This window comes from Atractosteus spatula, chromosome 23 (assembly GCF_055471065.1).
Source record: "Atractosteus spatula isolate fAtrSpa1 chromosome 23, fAtrSpa1.hap1, whole genome shotgun sequence".
NCBI lineage: Eukaryota > Metazoa > Chordata > Actinopteri > Semionotiformes > Lepisosteidae > Atractosteus > Atractosteus spatula.
In genome coordinates this window covers 16,457,642-16,474,670 of record NC_142728.1, presented here as the reverse complement: position 1 = coordinate 16,474,670, position 17,029 = coordinate 16,457,642, and the positions used below count along the sequence as shown (strand labels likewise).

The following is a 17,029-nucleotide window of genomic DNA, read 5'->3' as shown; positions in this document are numbered from 1 at the left end:
GCTACGGAGCGGCCCATTCGGGGAGCGCTCCCTTTAAACAGCGCCTCTGGCGGCGGGGAGGGGGAGGGCATGCGACTGCAATTTCTCACGCCGTTCAGGTCGCTCAACCGCACCATCTCATCATACAGGGGAAACGTGCTTTCTCGTTGCAGCGGTGTGTTATTCAGCGAAAATTATGACAAAACGAAGCAAAAAATGATTCCACGCACACGCCGAGAATACATTGCTTAAGCGCAAAGGCTGAGAAAGACACTGCATCTGACGTAGAGGCTCCAGCATTGCAAAGAATCCAGGACCGGGCTAAAATTTTAAAATTTCCTCCTAATTTTGAAAAGCCCGCTGCTCACTCGGCAGTGTTTGTTTTGCACAGTGAGCACAGACTTTGCTTGGGTGTCATAGGAGCCGTGGCTAACTTTGTTTTTCTGTTAAGTTCATTCTGGTGTTGAATGTGGTTTTAGACGCCGATATTTCTTTCGCTTGTATCCGTAAAATGCGTTTTCGTCTTTCTATGCCCCATTCACCCAACGTATACCGTGCTCGTTCTACAAATTTAGTTTGAAAGATAAAGAAGGCAGCCGTTGGCAAGGCGGAAAAAGCCTGTAACGACACAATTGCTGGAAGTCCCATGAAAATGTCATGCGTTGTAACTGCGGAAAGAAAACCGAAACCCTAAGAGAGAAAAACCGCCCCCAGGGTCGGCATCGATGCTGGGCTCACTTCTGGTAAGTCGGGCTTTTGTGACTCCGCGTTTCCACACCGAGTGCGGATAATAACGCTCATCTTGTCACCCCCCACCCCACCCCCTTCTCCGCGTTATAATGAAGGGGCGGGCTTGTCGCTCTATTCCTATTTCAGAAATAATACAACCCAGTGGACGCCCGGGAGGACCAGTGCCCTTCAGAGCCGGTGTCTAGGCACTGTCAGACAGGTTCCCCCTGAAAGCCAGCGCTAGGAGGCTGGTGGTGACTCACGCTGGGCGCTGCAAGTTCCTGGCAAGGCTGTAGAGGATGCGTGTGGCTGAGAGTTGCGAGACGTGACGTATGTTCTTATTTAAAAAAAAAAACAATCCTTATTTATTAGGCGCAGAATGCTTTTTTTTGGGGTGGGTTTCATTAAGAGAGACCTTGCTTTCTGCGAGTGTCGGTGCGCTGGGCGCTGCTGCGAGTCCACAGGCCGTCCCCGCCCCCCGTCCCCACCTCATCGGAACCGAAAACAAAAATACTCCGAGCTCGGTGCGGTGTAGGCCTCAGTACGCTCACCTGAGGCCTCGACGTGAAGCTGCAGCTGCCGTCCAGTATAAATCTCATTTTTGTTGAAATAAGTACCCTGTATCTTATGTTCCTTTTGGGTGTGCCCTATTACGACAAAGACTGTTCTGGAGATTGGGATACTGTGACGGTCGTGTTGATACATTCTCTTACTTTTGACTGTGCATAGCACGGTAACAGTACATATTGCAGGAAAATAGGATTTTTATTTATAATTTTATATATTTTATGGATCTATTTCTCACTTAATTTATCAATATGTTAATAATGTGTCTCATAATACAATAATATGTTATAATATAGAAAAATAAGCTAAGACGTTCCTAGCGGAATAGGTTGTTAAAAGGGATGCCTTAAAAAACACATATTGTCAAGTGTTCAAAATAATTCTGCTTTGAAAGTAGTTATCCATGGTAGCAAAATCGTAGTGCAGGTATAGATGCCGTCTATTTCATGCTCAGTAGAGAAACAGTGACCTTCAGCTAGTAATTGGAAAGTGAAAGGGAATTCAAAGGGGAGTGAAAAAAAAGAAACTTATATTGAAGGTTTGTGAGTATCTTTAACAGGCTTTTCAGGGAGGTGATAGAGGCCCTATGTCTGGGTCCTTCAAGAAATGCCTGGAAAATATTTCAGAGTAACTTCGTTACTAAATTAGTAAACACGAAGGATGTGCCATCTCCTGTCTTATGCCCCTATCCAGTGATCATATGTGTTTCACTTAGTGAACACAACTTAACCCAGCATTTTCCCGGCCTCATACTAAAGAATTGTCTGTGAAGTGTGTTTCAAGTTTCAGTTTCTTTTTCTCTTTCCCAAAGCTTTGAGATAAGAATTGCACACTAGCAAGCAGCTTTCTCAGTGGTCAAACAGACGCTGGCTTGTATTCTGTGTTGTCAGTGACTCTTGTCTGCTGCTCACACCACAGATCACCCTTGTGTTGGGATAATAATGGCCACACAGGATCCGTCCCCTCCTTCATCATTGGAGGGCAACAAGCCGGGATTCCCAAAGAAGATTTTGGCGAACAAGCTTGAGGACAAACACCTGTGTAACTGTTGTCAAAACATCCTCAGAAGACCTTTTCAAGCCCAGTGTGGACATCGATTCTGCTCCTATTGCTTTAACAGAACAGTGAGGTGAGTGCCATTGTGTGCTTACAGAATGAATCGGTTTTGTTTGTGTCAAGATCCATGTTAAATAATTGTGTACAGCCACCCACCCCTCCATCTCTCTCCTGCCCTCACTCTCATCTCATCCTCAAGTGCCAGGATTCATAACATATTTAAACCATCAAGAAGATTGATGTATTCTTTATTTAATTACCTCCTGTTACAAAGAGCAAATATCTCGACAGTACACCTGTAAGGAATGTGATTTTATTTTTATAAGTATGGGTAATAGCACATCCCAAAAGCCTTTACAAATTCAAGTGATGAACACTTGGTCCTGTATGTTGAAACCTTTTTGCTGTTTGTTCCATGTTTCCTGTGAAGATTGTTGTTATTAATGACAAACATTAATTTACATTTTTTTAGTTTTTAAAATGTTTTGACATTTTTTGTGTCGCCTTTCAGCTCTGGGCCTCAGAAATGCAGTGCATGTATAAAAGAAGATATATTTGAAGAGCCAACATCTATTCTGACACAGGGCTGTGTAAGTAATTTTTGGGAATGTTAAATCAACAGTTGCTATAATAGTGCCCATTTCCTTTAACCACAGAGAGAACCTTGCCAGCTGTTCCCATCTTGGGTCACATATAGGCTACACTTTTTTTGAAATCCAGGGACTTGTTGGTCCACCTCTTGTGCCTCACTGGCAAGTTGCTTGAAAAGTCAGCCTGATGTTTCTCCAGTGTTGTGCTAAATAACTGCTCTGCTATACTGTAGCTGGCTGCGCTCCCGAGTCATTCAGAAATGTACTGTAGAATAAATTCTTAATAAAGAGTCTGATTTATTGTTCCGGATGATGAAGCGAAATCTGCCAGGTGCCATGTTTGGCCACAAGAGCATGTTAAGCTTGGCATCGGAGAGCTCGATAAGATTTGTGAGTATGTGTAAATTAATTCTAGTTATTGTGGTCCCTACCCAAGGCTTTTCCAGACAACGCAGCTCGCAGAGAAGTGGAGGCCCTGCCTGCGGTCTGTCTCAACGAGGGATGCTCCTGGAAGGGCAGTATTAAAGAATATGAGGTAAGCTTTCTTCTCTCACTTCTCTCACTCCTCTGCCCGCATCTCCCGTTTGCCCTCCAGCTGATGAAACTGAATCCCAAGACACCCGTCCTCTTGGCATCGTTAATCTACAATGACAATGTTCTCTCAAGACCAGATCGTTTTTCAAACATGTGCCCTTCATCATGTGTTCACGTCATCGTGTTTACTTCATTAGTCATGCACTGTATATTGAGTACCGCTGTTTCTAACCAAAGATGGTAATGTTATGTTTCCTTCAGTATTACGAATTGGTCGCCAGACTCGCTGTAGGCCAGAGCTGTAGAAGGCATTGAGATAGGCAGTGTTTTAGAGTGAGTCAGCTTCTCAAAGTTCGACTGTATTATTAGGATAACACTGTATAGACTGGCTTTGCTGCAACGTGAGGGGAAACCGGAAAGTAACCTTTCGATTTGTTGTTGGTTTTTAGCTCTTTTTGAGTCCATTTTAGAGTGCATTTTAGATGTCAAAGCTTGTACCCACTGCTACTGTGTGGTTACCAAGGTCCTCTTTAAACATTTTCACCTCATAGTCCCAATACTAATGCTAACCACACATGCAGCCCTTCTGGGTTTATGAATAGTTTGGCACAGAGGTTCTGTTTCGGTACAGTCAGACACCTCTGGCTGTAATTGCTAGAGTGACGCTGATGCAGGACACAGCAGGAAGCCTTATCAGGGTGAACAGTGTTTTATCCGAAAAACCATGGATGTGTTTCCGTGCCATGGTGCAGCATGTCGGCAGAGTGGTGCGCAGGCTGTTGAATCAGAAGTTGGAATTGTAGTACTGCTTTCCAACGGGTGCCTGGTGCTGTTGGCATTATTGCAGGCACGGAGTAATCCACAGGACCAAACTGTGCTGACTGAAGGGGCTCACTGGGGAGGAGTGTTTGACTTCGCTGGTGCCTGGGGCGGGGGTTTTGGATAGTGAGACCAGCCTCATCTGTTACAGCTGAGCCCTCACCCCCCCCCCACGCCCCGCTGAAGAAAGGGCAGTTTTGACCTCCTTATACACACATTGTTCTAAAGGTGTTTTTCCATTTCTTCCCTTCTGTGTTCCTCGCTTCCATAGGCCCATCATGAGGGGAAGTGCGAGTTCATGATCATCGCCTGCCCATCCTGCGGAGAGGCCATAAGATTTAATGAACAGGAGAGACATAATGAGCGGGAATGTCCGGAAAGGACCTTGAACTGCAAGTACTGCAAAGAGCCGTTTCATTTTAAAAATATTAAGGTGAATAATGAAGGACTGGCGCGGTGCTTTATTGTTGTTGTGGTTGGTGGTGGTGGTGGTGTTCCCACGGACAGTAAAAGAGAAATACTCCCCATGTTAAAGTCGCCCATTTGAAAAAGAAATATTTGTGTGCAGTTGACTTATTTCTCTGTCATAGGATTTCACCTAGTGGCTGCGACGCAGCATTGTTTTTCAGGTTGGAAAACGAACGTGCCTTCTCTTTTCCAGGCACACGATGAGATTTGTCCTAAATACCCTATGATATGTGAAGGCTGTGCCAAGAAGAAAATTCCAAGAGAAAAAGTAAGTGTCGATAAAGTAGCTATAAAGCAGTTAGAAAGTGCCGTCTTTCTGATTTTATTAATGCAAAAACCCAAATACCAAATGAAAAGACTGCCGCTCCGGAGATTTCTTGTCATCAAGATAAGGAACTATGACAACTTAATATACAAAACATATGACAGCGTTAACTCTCTTTGGTTTGATTATGTCAGATCTCGGACACTACGTGTGGCTGGGCCTGGTCAGTACTGTGAGAAATCTAAGGGAGACATGGTTGCTGTTCTTAGTGATGGACCATAAGAGCAATTACATTTTGCCCATCTAACACGTTTGGTGGTTAGTAACCAAGTGGTCCGAGGATCTCAACCAGCTTTTCCTGAAAGAGGCCAGGACATCGGCTTCAACCATATAGCAGGGTAGCTTGTTTAAGTACTTTTGGTTCCATTCTTCCCTCTAGCTCAGAATGTTCAATCGGATGCTCCAGTATTTTGACACTGTGGTGTGGGAGCTGTCATCCTTTGGATGAGAGATTAATCTTAGGTCTCAACTACAGTACATAGTCATTAACAATCCCATGAGACCTAAATTCTGCTTAATTAAAAGTGGAGAGGTAAATTCTCGCTCCCCACCTGATCTGCTGAGCAGGGGGACTGCTGTATGTCACCCAGATAGGGCTCCTGTTGCGGAAAGTCTGAGTGCTTCAGACTATGCTTCAGTGGGTAATTAAGTGGGTCCCCAATTGTGTAAAGCAATTTGGGAGGACAAGCACTATATAAAGGCAATTAATATTTCATTGTCTTTTGTGGATTCTTAATCATTTTAATAGCAGGGGTGTGCTGTGGACATTGCCACTACAAACAAAAGGGCCAATGTTTTATTTGTGGAAGAAGGGATGTTGCTGCATTAGAATGAAACAGTAAAGCAGTAATCGCTTTAGAGGGCAATGGGAGAAGAGTATTTCATATTTTTGTTTTTCATGTTTGTTACTGAATGCACCTGGCTAGAAATACGCAGGAGCCCTTCACCCAGCTGCTGTGAGACTGGACATTATTTGATGGTTCAGCGGGGCAGTATCAGGGACACTCTTGTGTTTTCCTGCTTGTAGTATTACAAGTATTTCAGTTACTTGGGGAGCATCTGAACCAGAACACAGTGCAGAAGTTTTTTTAGTGCCACGATGGCGGTTCTCTCGCGACCCTTTTAATGTTAGCGGCTCTGCCGTGTGGTTCTGAAAATCGTGGAAGGAATCGGTTTCCTGGGCTCCGGAGTGGCCCGGCAGGTTACGCTCCGAGCGCACGTCGAGCTCTTGATCGTCAGGAGTCGGAGGCAGGGTCGTGTCGCCAGAGCCCCTTGGCCATGACTCCCAGCGGTGCCCTGCTTCAGGCACCGTCGCTGTAAGAACGGGATAAGTCAGCTGGGGCGCTTTAGGATCCCAGCAAACGGCAACTCCTGCTGTTTGGACAGCCGCCTGCTGTGAGAATCCAGCCAAATGTGACTACGGCTGGATGTCAGGACTCTAGCCTCCGGATTACGTCACCTCTGTGTCGCCGTGTTACTCGGCAAAGGCACAGAAGAAGTTCAAGATCTCTCATATCTTTTTGTCTTAAACGGGGCAGCAGTGTGGAGTAGTGGTTAGAAGCCTGGGCTCCAAACTAGACTAGGGTCGTGGGTTCAAATCCCAGGAGAGAGGCTGCTGTTGGTACCTTGAGCAAGGTACCCAAATGGTAACTCCTGTTGTTCCTGCTGTATAGAAGGGTTTCTCTCCTGGTCATCATTGCAAATGAGAATCGGTTTTCAGATGCATCACCCAGTTTAATAAAGGACTTGATGGTAAAGCGTAGCAGGTTCTGGACACCATGAAGCAGTTGTATTCCATGAGCCAAACATAGTCCTGTGCAAGACAAAAAAAAATAAGCCTCTTGCAGACTATGGGAATGGGTTTAGCTGTCATCTTATACATCACGGATAAATTGCCAATTAAAAATGTTCATTTTTACTCTCCAGCAAGGGGTGTTTGGGCACACTGCTGATTTCTAACACAGGAAGTTCATGGGTCATGTGTTACAGTCTTTTGCCTGTTACAATGTTTCTGTTTCTTTCATTGCAGTATGTGGACCATATTAAGTTCTGTAGTAAATTTAGAGCTCCTTGCAGATTTCATGTTGTTGGGTGTAATACGTCAGTAAGTAGCTTTTCTTTTATTTTATCTTACCACAGTAGAACATTATTGTATTGCATGTTACATTACTCATGTTTTCTTTTAATTTCTGAAATGTGAACTCATTGTTAGTTTTCATACCAGTATTGCTTTCATAATCGAGGTAACTTTTGTCACACTGCCAATGCGGAGATGTTTGTGCCACATTTGTGTCTTGCGTATTTACTTTTTAAAAGTGTGTAAAAGACCTTCTTTAACAATGTTCAGTTTTTAGATCTTTTCCAGTCAGGATTTGAAACTGTTGCTACATATGTTCCATTTTTAACCCATCTTGTCAAATACTTTTATGTCGTTTACCTTCTGTTAAAGTAGTTAAATTATAAAGAGCCTCCTTGGCGGTTACCGTAGATGAAATGTGTGTCATTCACAGTATCTAAGTTGTAGATGTGATTTCTCAGAATATTGTTATATATGAAAATAACTTGTTTTGCAGTCACCACAGTTATTAAAAGCAGGAGAAAATAACTTCAGTTTTCACCAAACACATGCATGAGAAGTAAAGCACTGTATTAATATGCTTATATAGTAGAATTATTTCTGCCATATACAGTAGATACACCTGGAGTCAGGCTCCTATTCATAATATGTAGTAGAAGACATAAGTATTTATAAGTTCCCTGGATCCTCAATTTGCTAGACATGTTGCCTGCTATTTGCTAGGATGATTAACTGTTAAATGAGTATGGAAGGGTAAACAGTAGTGTCAGGTGGAGTACAGTATGCATCTGCAGCCATGTGCTATGCATATATGCACAAACATCGTCTCATTCTTTTCAAGGTGGAAAAAGAGAAAGTGCTTGACCACGAGCGCGCGTGCTCTTACGAGCACCTGAACCTGCTGCTGCACTACATCATGGGCATCAAGGTGAACTTGGAGGGCATTCAGCCCCAGAGCCTGGAGCACGCCAGCCTGAAGATCCACGAGCTGCACCAGTCCGTGCGCGAGCTGGAGGCCAAGATGGGCCACCTGAGCGTGGCGCCTCCCGTGCAGGGAGCCGCCGCCGCCGCCGCCGCCCCCCCCGTGGCCCTGGCCACCTCCTTCACCCCGCTGCCCAGCTCCGCCACCGCTGCCCTGGAGCTGCAGCTGCACAGCGAGAAGGCCAAGGTGGCCGAGCTGAGCCGCCGGTGCCAGGAGCTGGAGCTGAAAGTGGGCACGTTCGAGAACATCGTGTGCGTGCTGAACCGCGAGGTGGAGCGCTCGTCAACGACCCTGGAGGCTTACAACCGGCAGCACCGGCTGGACCAGGAGAAGATCGAGACGCTCAGCAACAAGGTCTGGCCGCCCGTGCTCTCCTGGCAGTTGCACACTCTCGTAGTGCGCGTCTCAGGGCAAGCAAACAGCCAGTGTTTCCTGGTTGAGATGAAGGGCTGGTGGGAGAGAAACTCCTCTTAGCAGTGTACGCTGGGAGCAACCTGACACACCTGACAGCCCTAGGAGCTTCCCTGCGGAAGTATAATAGCCTGCTTGCGTATGCGTGCTTTAATACAACTCATGGGAGTCGTAAGCAATGAATAGTAATGCATGCTCGACCTTCGTACTGATCTTGCATAAGTATTTGTTAGTTCTCTGCATCCTCGGTCAGGTAGACCTCCTCTGGGAAAAAGGGAAAAAGACGTGCTTTTTCCCAGCGGGAATGACTGGCTAGGTGAACGAGGAAGGCTTCAGGGCAAACAGCTCAGACAAGTTCAGTTCAACAGAGTTGGTTTTTTTTTTTGCGTAAATGCGGAAAACTCACCGCCTCTCTCGCCCCCCACGGCGCCCGCGCGTCTCAGGTGCGCCAGCTGGAGCGGACGGCGGGGCTGAAGGACCTGACCATCGCGGAGATGGAGGGGAAGCTGCGGGAGCTCCTGGCCGCCACCTACGACGGTGTCTTCGTCTGGAGGATCTCGGACTTCACGAAGAAGAGGCAGGACGCCATCGCCGGACGCGCCCCCGCCATGTTTTCTCCAGGTTGCCCTTCCTGCTCCTCTGTTAGATCGCGAACGGAAAGCGTGGCAGCAGCTGGTCCCCCTACACCCGATGTTGTTGCCGTGGAAACTTTTAAATTAGTGTAATTGCGACAGGATTGTGCTGAATTCCGAGAGGGTGTCCACCTGAAGGCTGTGTCTATTTTGAAGTCTATGGCGGTGGCTAGCAGCTGGTCAAGCACTTGCATATACGTGCAAAGCAACTAATACAGCTGTGTCGATCTGTGCAGCGTAGACATTGTCTTCCATTAAATCACCGCGTTACTGTGGCAGAATGAAATCATGTTGCAGGAAGAAATTTAGAGATATGCACTTCTGGGATGCGTGCGCCCGGGACTGGAGATGTTTTTCCAGTGAACCTTTTTTTTTTTTTTTTTTTTGCCTCTTACAGCCTTTTACACCAGCAAGTACGGCTACAAGATGTGCCTGCGCATCTACCTGAACGGCGACGGGACGGGGCGCGGCACTCACCTGTCCCTGTTCTTCGTGGTGATGCGCGGGCAGAACGACGCCCTGCTCAAGTGGCCCTTCAACCAGAAGGTGAGCCGGGTCAGTCGTGTGCCTGTGAGCGCTGGGGTGGGCCGGTGCCGACCGGCAGCGGGGGGAGTAATGCTCCGCTGGTTTTCCGCCGTCGGGATCTTTGAAGGCCGATTCCCTGGTTTTTTTTTCGTCTTTTGTGTCTGTCGGGCGATTCGCTCTGCCTCATCAACTGGCTTGTGTCAGAAAGGAACGTGCTGCCTGTGGCACCTCTACGGTTATCTTGTAAGGGCTTTCAGATGAGTTTCTGGCTTGGGGGGGGGGGAAGCGGGTCACTTTAATGCTTCTGTGTTATACTTTTGGAAATCAAAAGCTCCCACATTGGGAGATCGATGTGTTGATCAGGCACCAGGAGACTCTTGAGACAGTGGAAAGATTTCCAGCTGCAGAGGGTTCGCTTTCTCAAGAGAAGGCGACAGACGGTTTTGTTTATGTTGTCTTCTGTTTTTTTCAGCGGTTGGTCTATTAGTACAACAGCTGCTGCAGCTGAAGGTTTGTCGCCAGTAGCATGCGGGGTGGCGATGCCTGTTTGATGGTGCCTGTGTTCCAGGCTCTTCTCTTCGGGAGACCCCGTCTGTCCCGTAAACCACCTCGCTCTCCCTCCAGGTGACCCTGATGCTGCTGGACCAGAACAACCGGGAGCACATCATCGACGCCTTCCGGCCCGACGTCACCTCCTCCTCCTTCCAGCGGCCCGTCAGCGAGATGAACATCGCCAGCGGCTGCCCGCTCTTCTGCCCGCTGTCCAAGCTGGACTCCAAGAACTCCTACATCCGGGATGACACCATCTTCATCAAGGCCATCGTGGACCTGACCGGGCTCTAGACCAGAAAGCCCCGCGGCGGCTTTGCGTAGTGGGGGCCCTCTGCCATTTTGTTTTGCCTCGGGTCTCCGTTACTGAGCTGAGTGGGGGGTGGGGGGGGGTCAGCTTACGGCAGGGCCTTCCTGTCCTGGCACTGCGGACGCCCTGTGCTGCTGCTCTCCGGGCTTTGTAGCAGCTGAGCTCTCTGGCGCCTGATCGATCTTGTAACTTCTTTAATTAGAACTTCGAAACCAGTTAGCCTTTAGACTGGAAAACACCTGAGTTCCTTTAATGCGGATGTTGTCTGAGAACTTTCAAATGGTTGAAGGAAGCTGAAAACAACCAGTTCACTTGGTCATTTAGGTCTGTTAAAGGTTGTATTAGGCAGTGAGCAAAACACAGACGAAGGGACAAGCTGTCCTCAGGACAACTTGTATGAACTGTAAAGCAGAGGGGTATGTCTAAGCACGACAGGAGCCATGTCAGGGCAATACAAAGGCATAGTCACGCAGTGGGAAGGCTGGAAAAATAGCAGGCAGGTCTACGATGTGCTGGATTTGTGCGATTCTCTTCAGCTGCAAAGTCTTCGCCAGCGCACTTGTGCGGCCGTGATGCCTTGGGCAGCGTTCTTAGCAGTTAGCATTAAGTGATGCTTTAGTGTACACTACACTGTACGGAGGTACGTCCTGTTATACAGTTATCACTGAGGAGGTTAAGACTTTGCAGTGAAGACTGGAATCCACTCACCTGTAGCTGTGAAGGAATTTACAGGAGGTCTGTGGTTGAAAGGTTTAGCAGATGACAACAGTGATGACCACACAATAGGAGACACAAAGTCAGGTTGTCAACAGGGACAAGTGGGCCGTTAAGGGTCACAGCTCTCAGCATGTGGGAATGTGAAATGGCTGAATGCAAACCCGTTTTTTTGCATAATTGACAAAGTTGCTTTAAATTTTAAGTGGCTCCGTGTAGCTTAGAAGGTCCTTAACTTCAGTCAGCTCCTAAAAAGAAACTTGGAAGCGGTATGTTCTGGCGCTGTAAGGCACGTTGTTGTATGGGAGTGGCGGTGGGTCTGTCTGCTGGTTCTGGGGACATGTACAATACGCACAGGGCAGTGAAGACTTGTTTTCTCCTTAAGTATGAGAGTTGTATTCATATTCTAATGCAGTATGTATAACTGTATGGGCGTAGTATTTGAAAGTGGTACAGTAACCTCTAGCCAGGAGCAGTCAGAGGCTCATGGTGTGTGCCACTCTTTAAATACCAAGCCCTAGATGTTTTTCTGTAATTCTGTGTAGTGGTGGACATTGCCTAAAATCCAGCAGATCGAGGCAGAATATTTCATTTTGCAGATGAGTTATCTGTAATTTTGTGTGCAATTTGTTTTTATGTTTTCCTTGTGATGTTAGTTTGCATGCTGAATCTGTGGAAGATACACTCAAGTTAGCACCCAATCAAGGTCATTTCTCAAATGTAGGTGGACAGGTTACCGAGAGGGTGAAGACCGCAAAAGACGGCATGCTCTTTTATTCCGCTCAGGAGACCCTCTCTGTTGCCTGTCGCTGCTGTTCGGAGGGGACGGGCTGAATTTCAGGTTTTAGGAGAGGATTGCATGATTCACAATTTCTCTTTTAATTGTGGACAGGGATACATGCAGGTTTGCATTAGAGGGGTATATTTTGATGCAGGGTTGTTTTGTAGCACGTTTTTATATTGATAGGAGGTGAAGTTAAATGTTTGATTTGAAGGCGTCCTTTGATAGTTGGATTGAGGGAAAAGGCACAAAGCGGCCATTTAAAATGCTTTGAAATGTTGAGGTGCAGGAAGAGGGCCACAAAGAGAAAAGTTATTCCGCTTCCGAAGCACCCAGGCAGGCCGCACGAGGGAAGTGTTTGTTTTTAAAATCCATCGGTGTTCATGCGGCGCCCATGCTAATGAACCCTTTAAACAAGATGCAGGTAAGCGGCTTGAGTTCTCTGATGAAGCTCTCGGTTTCCCGCTCGATCTGCGTCCCCATCCTCACCTGGGTTTGCGAGCTCTGGGTCGTGACTGAAAGAATGAGATCGCGGGTTCGAGCGGCAGAAGTGAGGTTTCTCCGCAGGGCTGCCGGGCTCACTCTCCGTGCCAGGGTGAGGAACCCGGGGGTCCGGGAGGATCACAGGGGCCGGCTGAGGTGAGGATGCCCCCCAGGCACCTCCCACTGGAGGTGTACCGGGCACAGCCCAGTGGGGCAGACCCAGGACACGCTGGAAGGGATTTATGTCTCTCAGCTGGCCTGGGAATGCTGGGGAATCTCCCAGCAGGAGCTGGAGACTGTTGCTTGGGACAGGAGAGTCTGGTCCGCCCTGCGCAGCCTGTTGCCACCCCATCCCCTCACCGGCAGTAAGTGGTTAGAAAATGAGAGCCGTGTTCTCCTGCTTTTATAAAAAGACGGAAAAATCACAGACCGTTTTCTGCAATACGTCCTTTCTGGGGATCCAGCAGAAAACGCACAGCTCCTCCTTTGTGCTTCGGGGGGCTGGCAGAATGCTGCGCCTATAAAACCTGTTGTTTGTTTTTGGCGTTCTGAAGGTATGGGCTGAGGGGGTGTTAAAAGCCCTGAGCTCGAGAGCCTTTGCTTTCGGGGCTACCGCTTGAGCCATCGGCGCTTCCTTTCCTGCCAGCGGTGGGATCGATGTCGAGGGAGCGTAAGAAGTGACCAGCCAGTCCCTGCCTGTTTCTTAACCAGCCTTGACTTGCAGTGAGACTTCTCTGTGCATGAGAAGTCTCCATTTTCTTAACAATATAGTATGCAATTGGTTTATTTAGCAGACCAATTGGGAAACTGATGTTTTTGACTTGTATGCCTTTTTTTTTATATATACTGGTTTTGTCTTGGGTAAAACACCAGCATATGCATCTTTTAATACAATATTATATCTTTAAAACATTATATATTTAAATAGATTACAATTATCTATAGCTTTTTGTATAATTCAAGGTAATTATCTTATTATTGTTATATATGAATAGTTGTATTATATTAGAATATTTTCTAAGATGATATTTACTGTTAAGTTTTGTCAGGATGGGTTAAGAAACATGTCAGGGCTGCTGAGGTCCTATGGAAGCTTTTTCTAATAAACACAGCGTCTCAGCTGACTGTACGAAACCTCTTCATTTTCTCAGGTCCCACGCCCTGTTTCCAGACAAGTAGAAAAAAGACTTTTAAAGCCGACAGCTGCCATGCCATGATTCCTAGATGATAAAATCAGAAGAACATTGCAATAGCTGATAATTAAGAGTTGAGTGTTATAGGACTGTACTTGCCTATCTAGGCTGCCAGGTGTGAGCTGAGTTCTGCAGTGGAAGGCCAGTGGGCTGTACTGTTTCTGCAGTGTGGGGGTGGCTCTGGCCCAGAGATGCGACCGGGGAGTGGCCCTGTTTGCTCTTTGTGTCACATACTGTCCGGTGCTCTGAGCAGGAGCGACAGTGTGTGGTTAAAGGAACTTTTTGTTGGTCACTCCTCTTTCAACAGCTTCTCTGGTTCAGAGTTATTGACACGCTGACGTCCACGTGCTGGTGTGTTTTTTCTGAGTACTGGTTGTCTGATTAGTACGGTAGAAACAAAACAGTTCCTTGTTTCCCATAAAAAACCCCATGCAGACATCCACTTCCTAAGAGAAGATGCTGCAATTGCAGAAGTAGTGTGGAATTCAGCACGAGGATCTTCTGACACACAGCAGATACTGCCTTGCTGAAATCCAAGAATTTACCGACTCGCACTGGTAAATGGAATCTCTGTAAATTTTTATTGATTTTTTTAACAACATTAAAATCTGAAGTTTTCCGGCTGCAGCTCCTTTTTCATATGTATAAACATATGCTTAACTTTGGATAAATATTTACCTTTCTAAACATTTAATGTATTGAAGGAGCAGTTAGCATTGTTTGACTGTGTATATCGTTAAGAAAGATTTAATTAGGGGCTGCTGTTTTGTGTGACAGCGTGGAGTATCATGTACTTCATTAACTGTGCTCTCCGAGAACAGGCAGCACTGATGTTGGTAATGGTGAAATGATAAATATAGTTAGGTATAGTTAATGGATATGCGCGATGTTTTTCATCTTTCTACATTTTTTCCTCTTAGTGATGTTAAATTCTGCGTTTAAGTACAGCATGGTGTTAAAGTAAAATGAGGAGTTCTTTAAAAGGATGTATTTGACATACAGTGTGACAGTAAAGTTAGGCCTTGCCTTTAGTTCCTTCTAACTCCCAGACTGTAACACATTAAGACATTTAAATCGGAGTGGCCCCCAGCGCCACGCTGAACCGCTCCCTGTGTGTGAACTTGCAGAGCTGCCAGGCCGATCAGTTGGCTTGCCCAGGAGCAGCATTTGTCTCCCAGAGCCCTGGATCCAGTTTTATCGCCCCTGATTTTGGAGAGACGCAGTCCAGCGGCTATTTCAGGTCAACCCTTGAGACATCAGTTTGCACTTGGACCTCCGGTGAGTCAGGAATGGCCGTCTTATGACCCTTGAGAGCAGTAGGATGTTTTGGCTTCCAGCGATCTCTAACTTACTTAAGTGGTCAAAATAAAAATGTTCAAGGCAGGTTTAACAATGGGATATTTTACAACTGACCTATGACACCTGCTGGACTCGGGTTCAGGGTACGCTTGCCATCTTTATTGTTATACCTGTGGAAACGTTATCCGTGCTAATCTCTTGACCGATTGTCAGTGGTTTGCTTTTCCCTATCCCCCAGTTTGCTTTTAATAGTTTTGTAACAAGCCGTAGTGCTTTCTTCAGGCGGCTTCTGAAGCTTTGACTAAACCTGCACTGTTTTTGCTTCCTATGGTAAAGCTTCTGCAAGCTGTATTTCCTAGGAGTCCAAGGCACTAAACTGAAAAGTTCTTTCTGTGTTGCATGGTGACCTGAGGCTCACATGCAAAAAAGCAGGGAATTGTGTGGTTTGCCCCCTGGTGGCACATGTGTTTGGCATATGTGTTACTGTTGCTACAAAATGCATGATGTTTATGTGTATGCTGTACCATAGGCATGTAGTGTTAAATGGTGAAAGCAATACAGTAAATTAATTACAGTCAAGTGTATTTATATAAAACAATCCACATAGTCCAATGAGAGTTTGAACAAACGTTTGTCTATCTACAAAAACTGTAGAAAAGATTTTTTTTCTTTAGGAAAGGAATTTAAATTGCGTTTGTGTTTGAGTGAAAGAGGGAATCCCTGTTAAGGCTTTATAGCTTGGTTCTTGTGTGCTGGGCAGGGGCACCTGTATGTGGGCTGAAAATGTAGTGTTCCATGCCTGGGTGTGACTTGTGCATTTATTGTTGATTTTGCCATTCAGCTTTGAACAGATTACTTTTTCTGTGCTGTACTCTCCACTTGCTTGAAATTCTAGCTGGTACCGTAAAAAAACTCTTTCAAAAGCACTGCCGTGCTGTCTTCTTTTAGCCTAAACTCTAAAAACAGTTGAACTATATACATAAAACCTCCACTGTAATTCATAATCTGTTAATAAAATTCATAATCTTATTAATAATCTGATTGTGAGCTACAACTGTGAGTTATTGGCACTGCGCAGTGATCGTCGCTTTTGCGCTTCGTTAAAACCTACATTTAGATTACACCTTTAAAAAAAAACGTACGTGACTCAATATAACTGTTGTCCTGGTCTCATCACCCGAGAGTCTGTGTGCTGGGGAAGACCGTCTTTGTACCTGGGATGTGGATTTGTTATTCTGTATTTCAATAAAAAATGATTAACCAATACACGTGGGGGGGCTGGTGTGTCTGCAGGTCTTCCATGTGCTGAGTAAAGTGCAGAACTGCTGGCTGAACTGGACCTGGTTGACCGGTTCTGCCAGCTCCTGCGGTGCTGCTGCTCTTGAGCCCCAGGGCATCTGCAGGCACAGGCTGGGACACCCAGGGCCTCTTCAAACAGCGGCACTGGGGAGCAATGCAGCTTCTTCCCCTGCACAGGGGAGACTGCATGGGAGCCCTCTGCACTGCGCCTGCTCCGTGTGCCCACCGTCTCTGCCCTCTGTCAGTGTCCAGGAGAATACGCTGCCTGTCGGCCCTGGGCGCACGGTTCTCCCTAGGCAGGACTGCTAGCCTGCAGACGGAGTCCTCTGTGTGCAGTTCTTTTCCCCCATGTGGACTGTTCCCTAGGAGGCTGCGCCCCGCCGAGCGTGCTCCCAGAATCCCCCTTCAGCATCCAACCTCTCCGACACCAGCTGTGGCTATGATGGGTTTCGAGCACACGCTGGGTGCCGTAGAGCTACATTTTTGTGTCATCTCACCCCCAGGAATGTGTAGACAACGCCAACACGACAGTGAAATAAATGCAGTATTTGTTTTTTACCGTGGCCATTTAAAGTTGGGCGATGGGTGTAACAGCGGGATGGCGAGGGGCCTGCCTGTCTGGGTCTCGCACTTGCGCCCGGCAGTACCCCGCGTGTCCACCAGGTGTCAGTGTGCAGCAGCGTTCCGCCCCGAGCAGCCACAGCTGC

The 17,029-nt window shown here is 46.7% G+C and overlaps 1 protein-coding gene across 3 annotated transcripts; it reads left to right on the top strand.

Moving 5' to 3' along the window:
• The first annotated feature begins 620 nt into the window (after nucleotides 1–620).
• Nucleotides 621–16,059, top strand: LOC148816298 (TNF receptor-associated factor 2-like). 3 transcript variants are annotated; one of them, XM_088940377.1, is made up of 11 exons: nucleotides 621–722; nucleotides 2,194–2,404; nucleotides 2,843–2,921; nucleotides 3,358–3,456; nucleotides 4,546–4,707; nucleotides 4,936–5,010; nucleotides 7,097–7,171; nucleotides 7,986–8,480; nucleotides 8,981–9,158; nucleotides 9,567–9,715; nucleotides 10,319–16,059. In XM_088940377.1, the coding sequence occupies exons 2-11, from the start codon at nucleotides 2,217–2,219 to the stop codon at nucleotides 10,535–10,537; spliced, it is 1,719 nt and encodes a 572-aa protein (XP_088796503.1). In that variant the 5' UTR covers nucleotides 621–722; nucleotides 2,194–2,216; the 3' UTR covers nucleotides 10,538–16,059. The 3 variants fall into 3 exon arrangements, with proteins under 3 accessions (XP_088796503.1, XP_088796502.1, XP_088796504.1); XM_088940376.1 differs by lacking the exon at nucleotides 621–722 and adding an exon at nucleotides 923–1,038; XM_088940378.1 differs by lacking the exon at nucleotides 621–722 and having other exon boundaries at nucleotides 2,175–2,404.
• The last annotated feature ends 970 nt before the right edge of the window (nucleotides 16,060–17,029 follow it).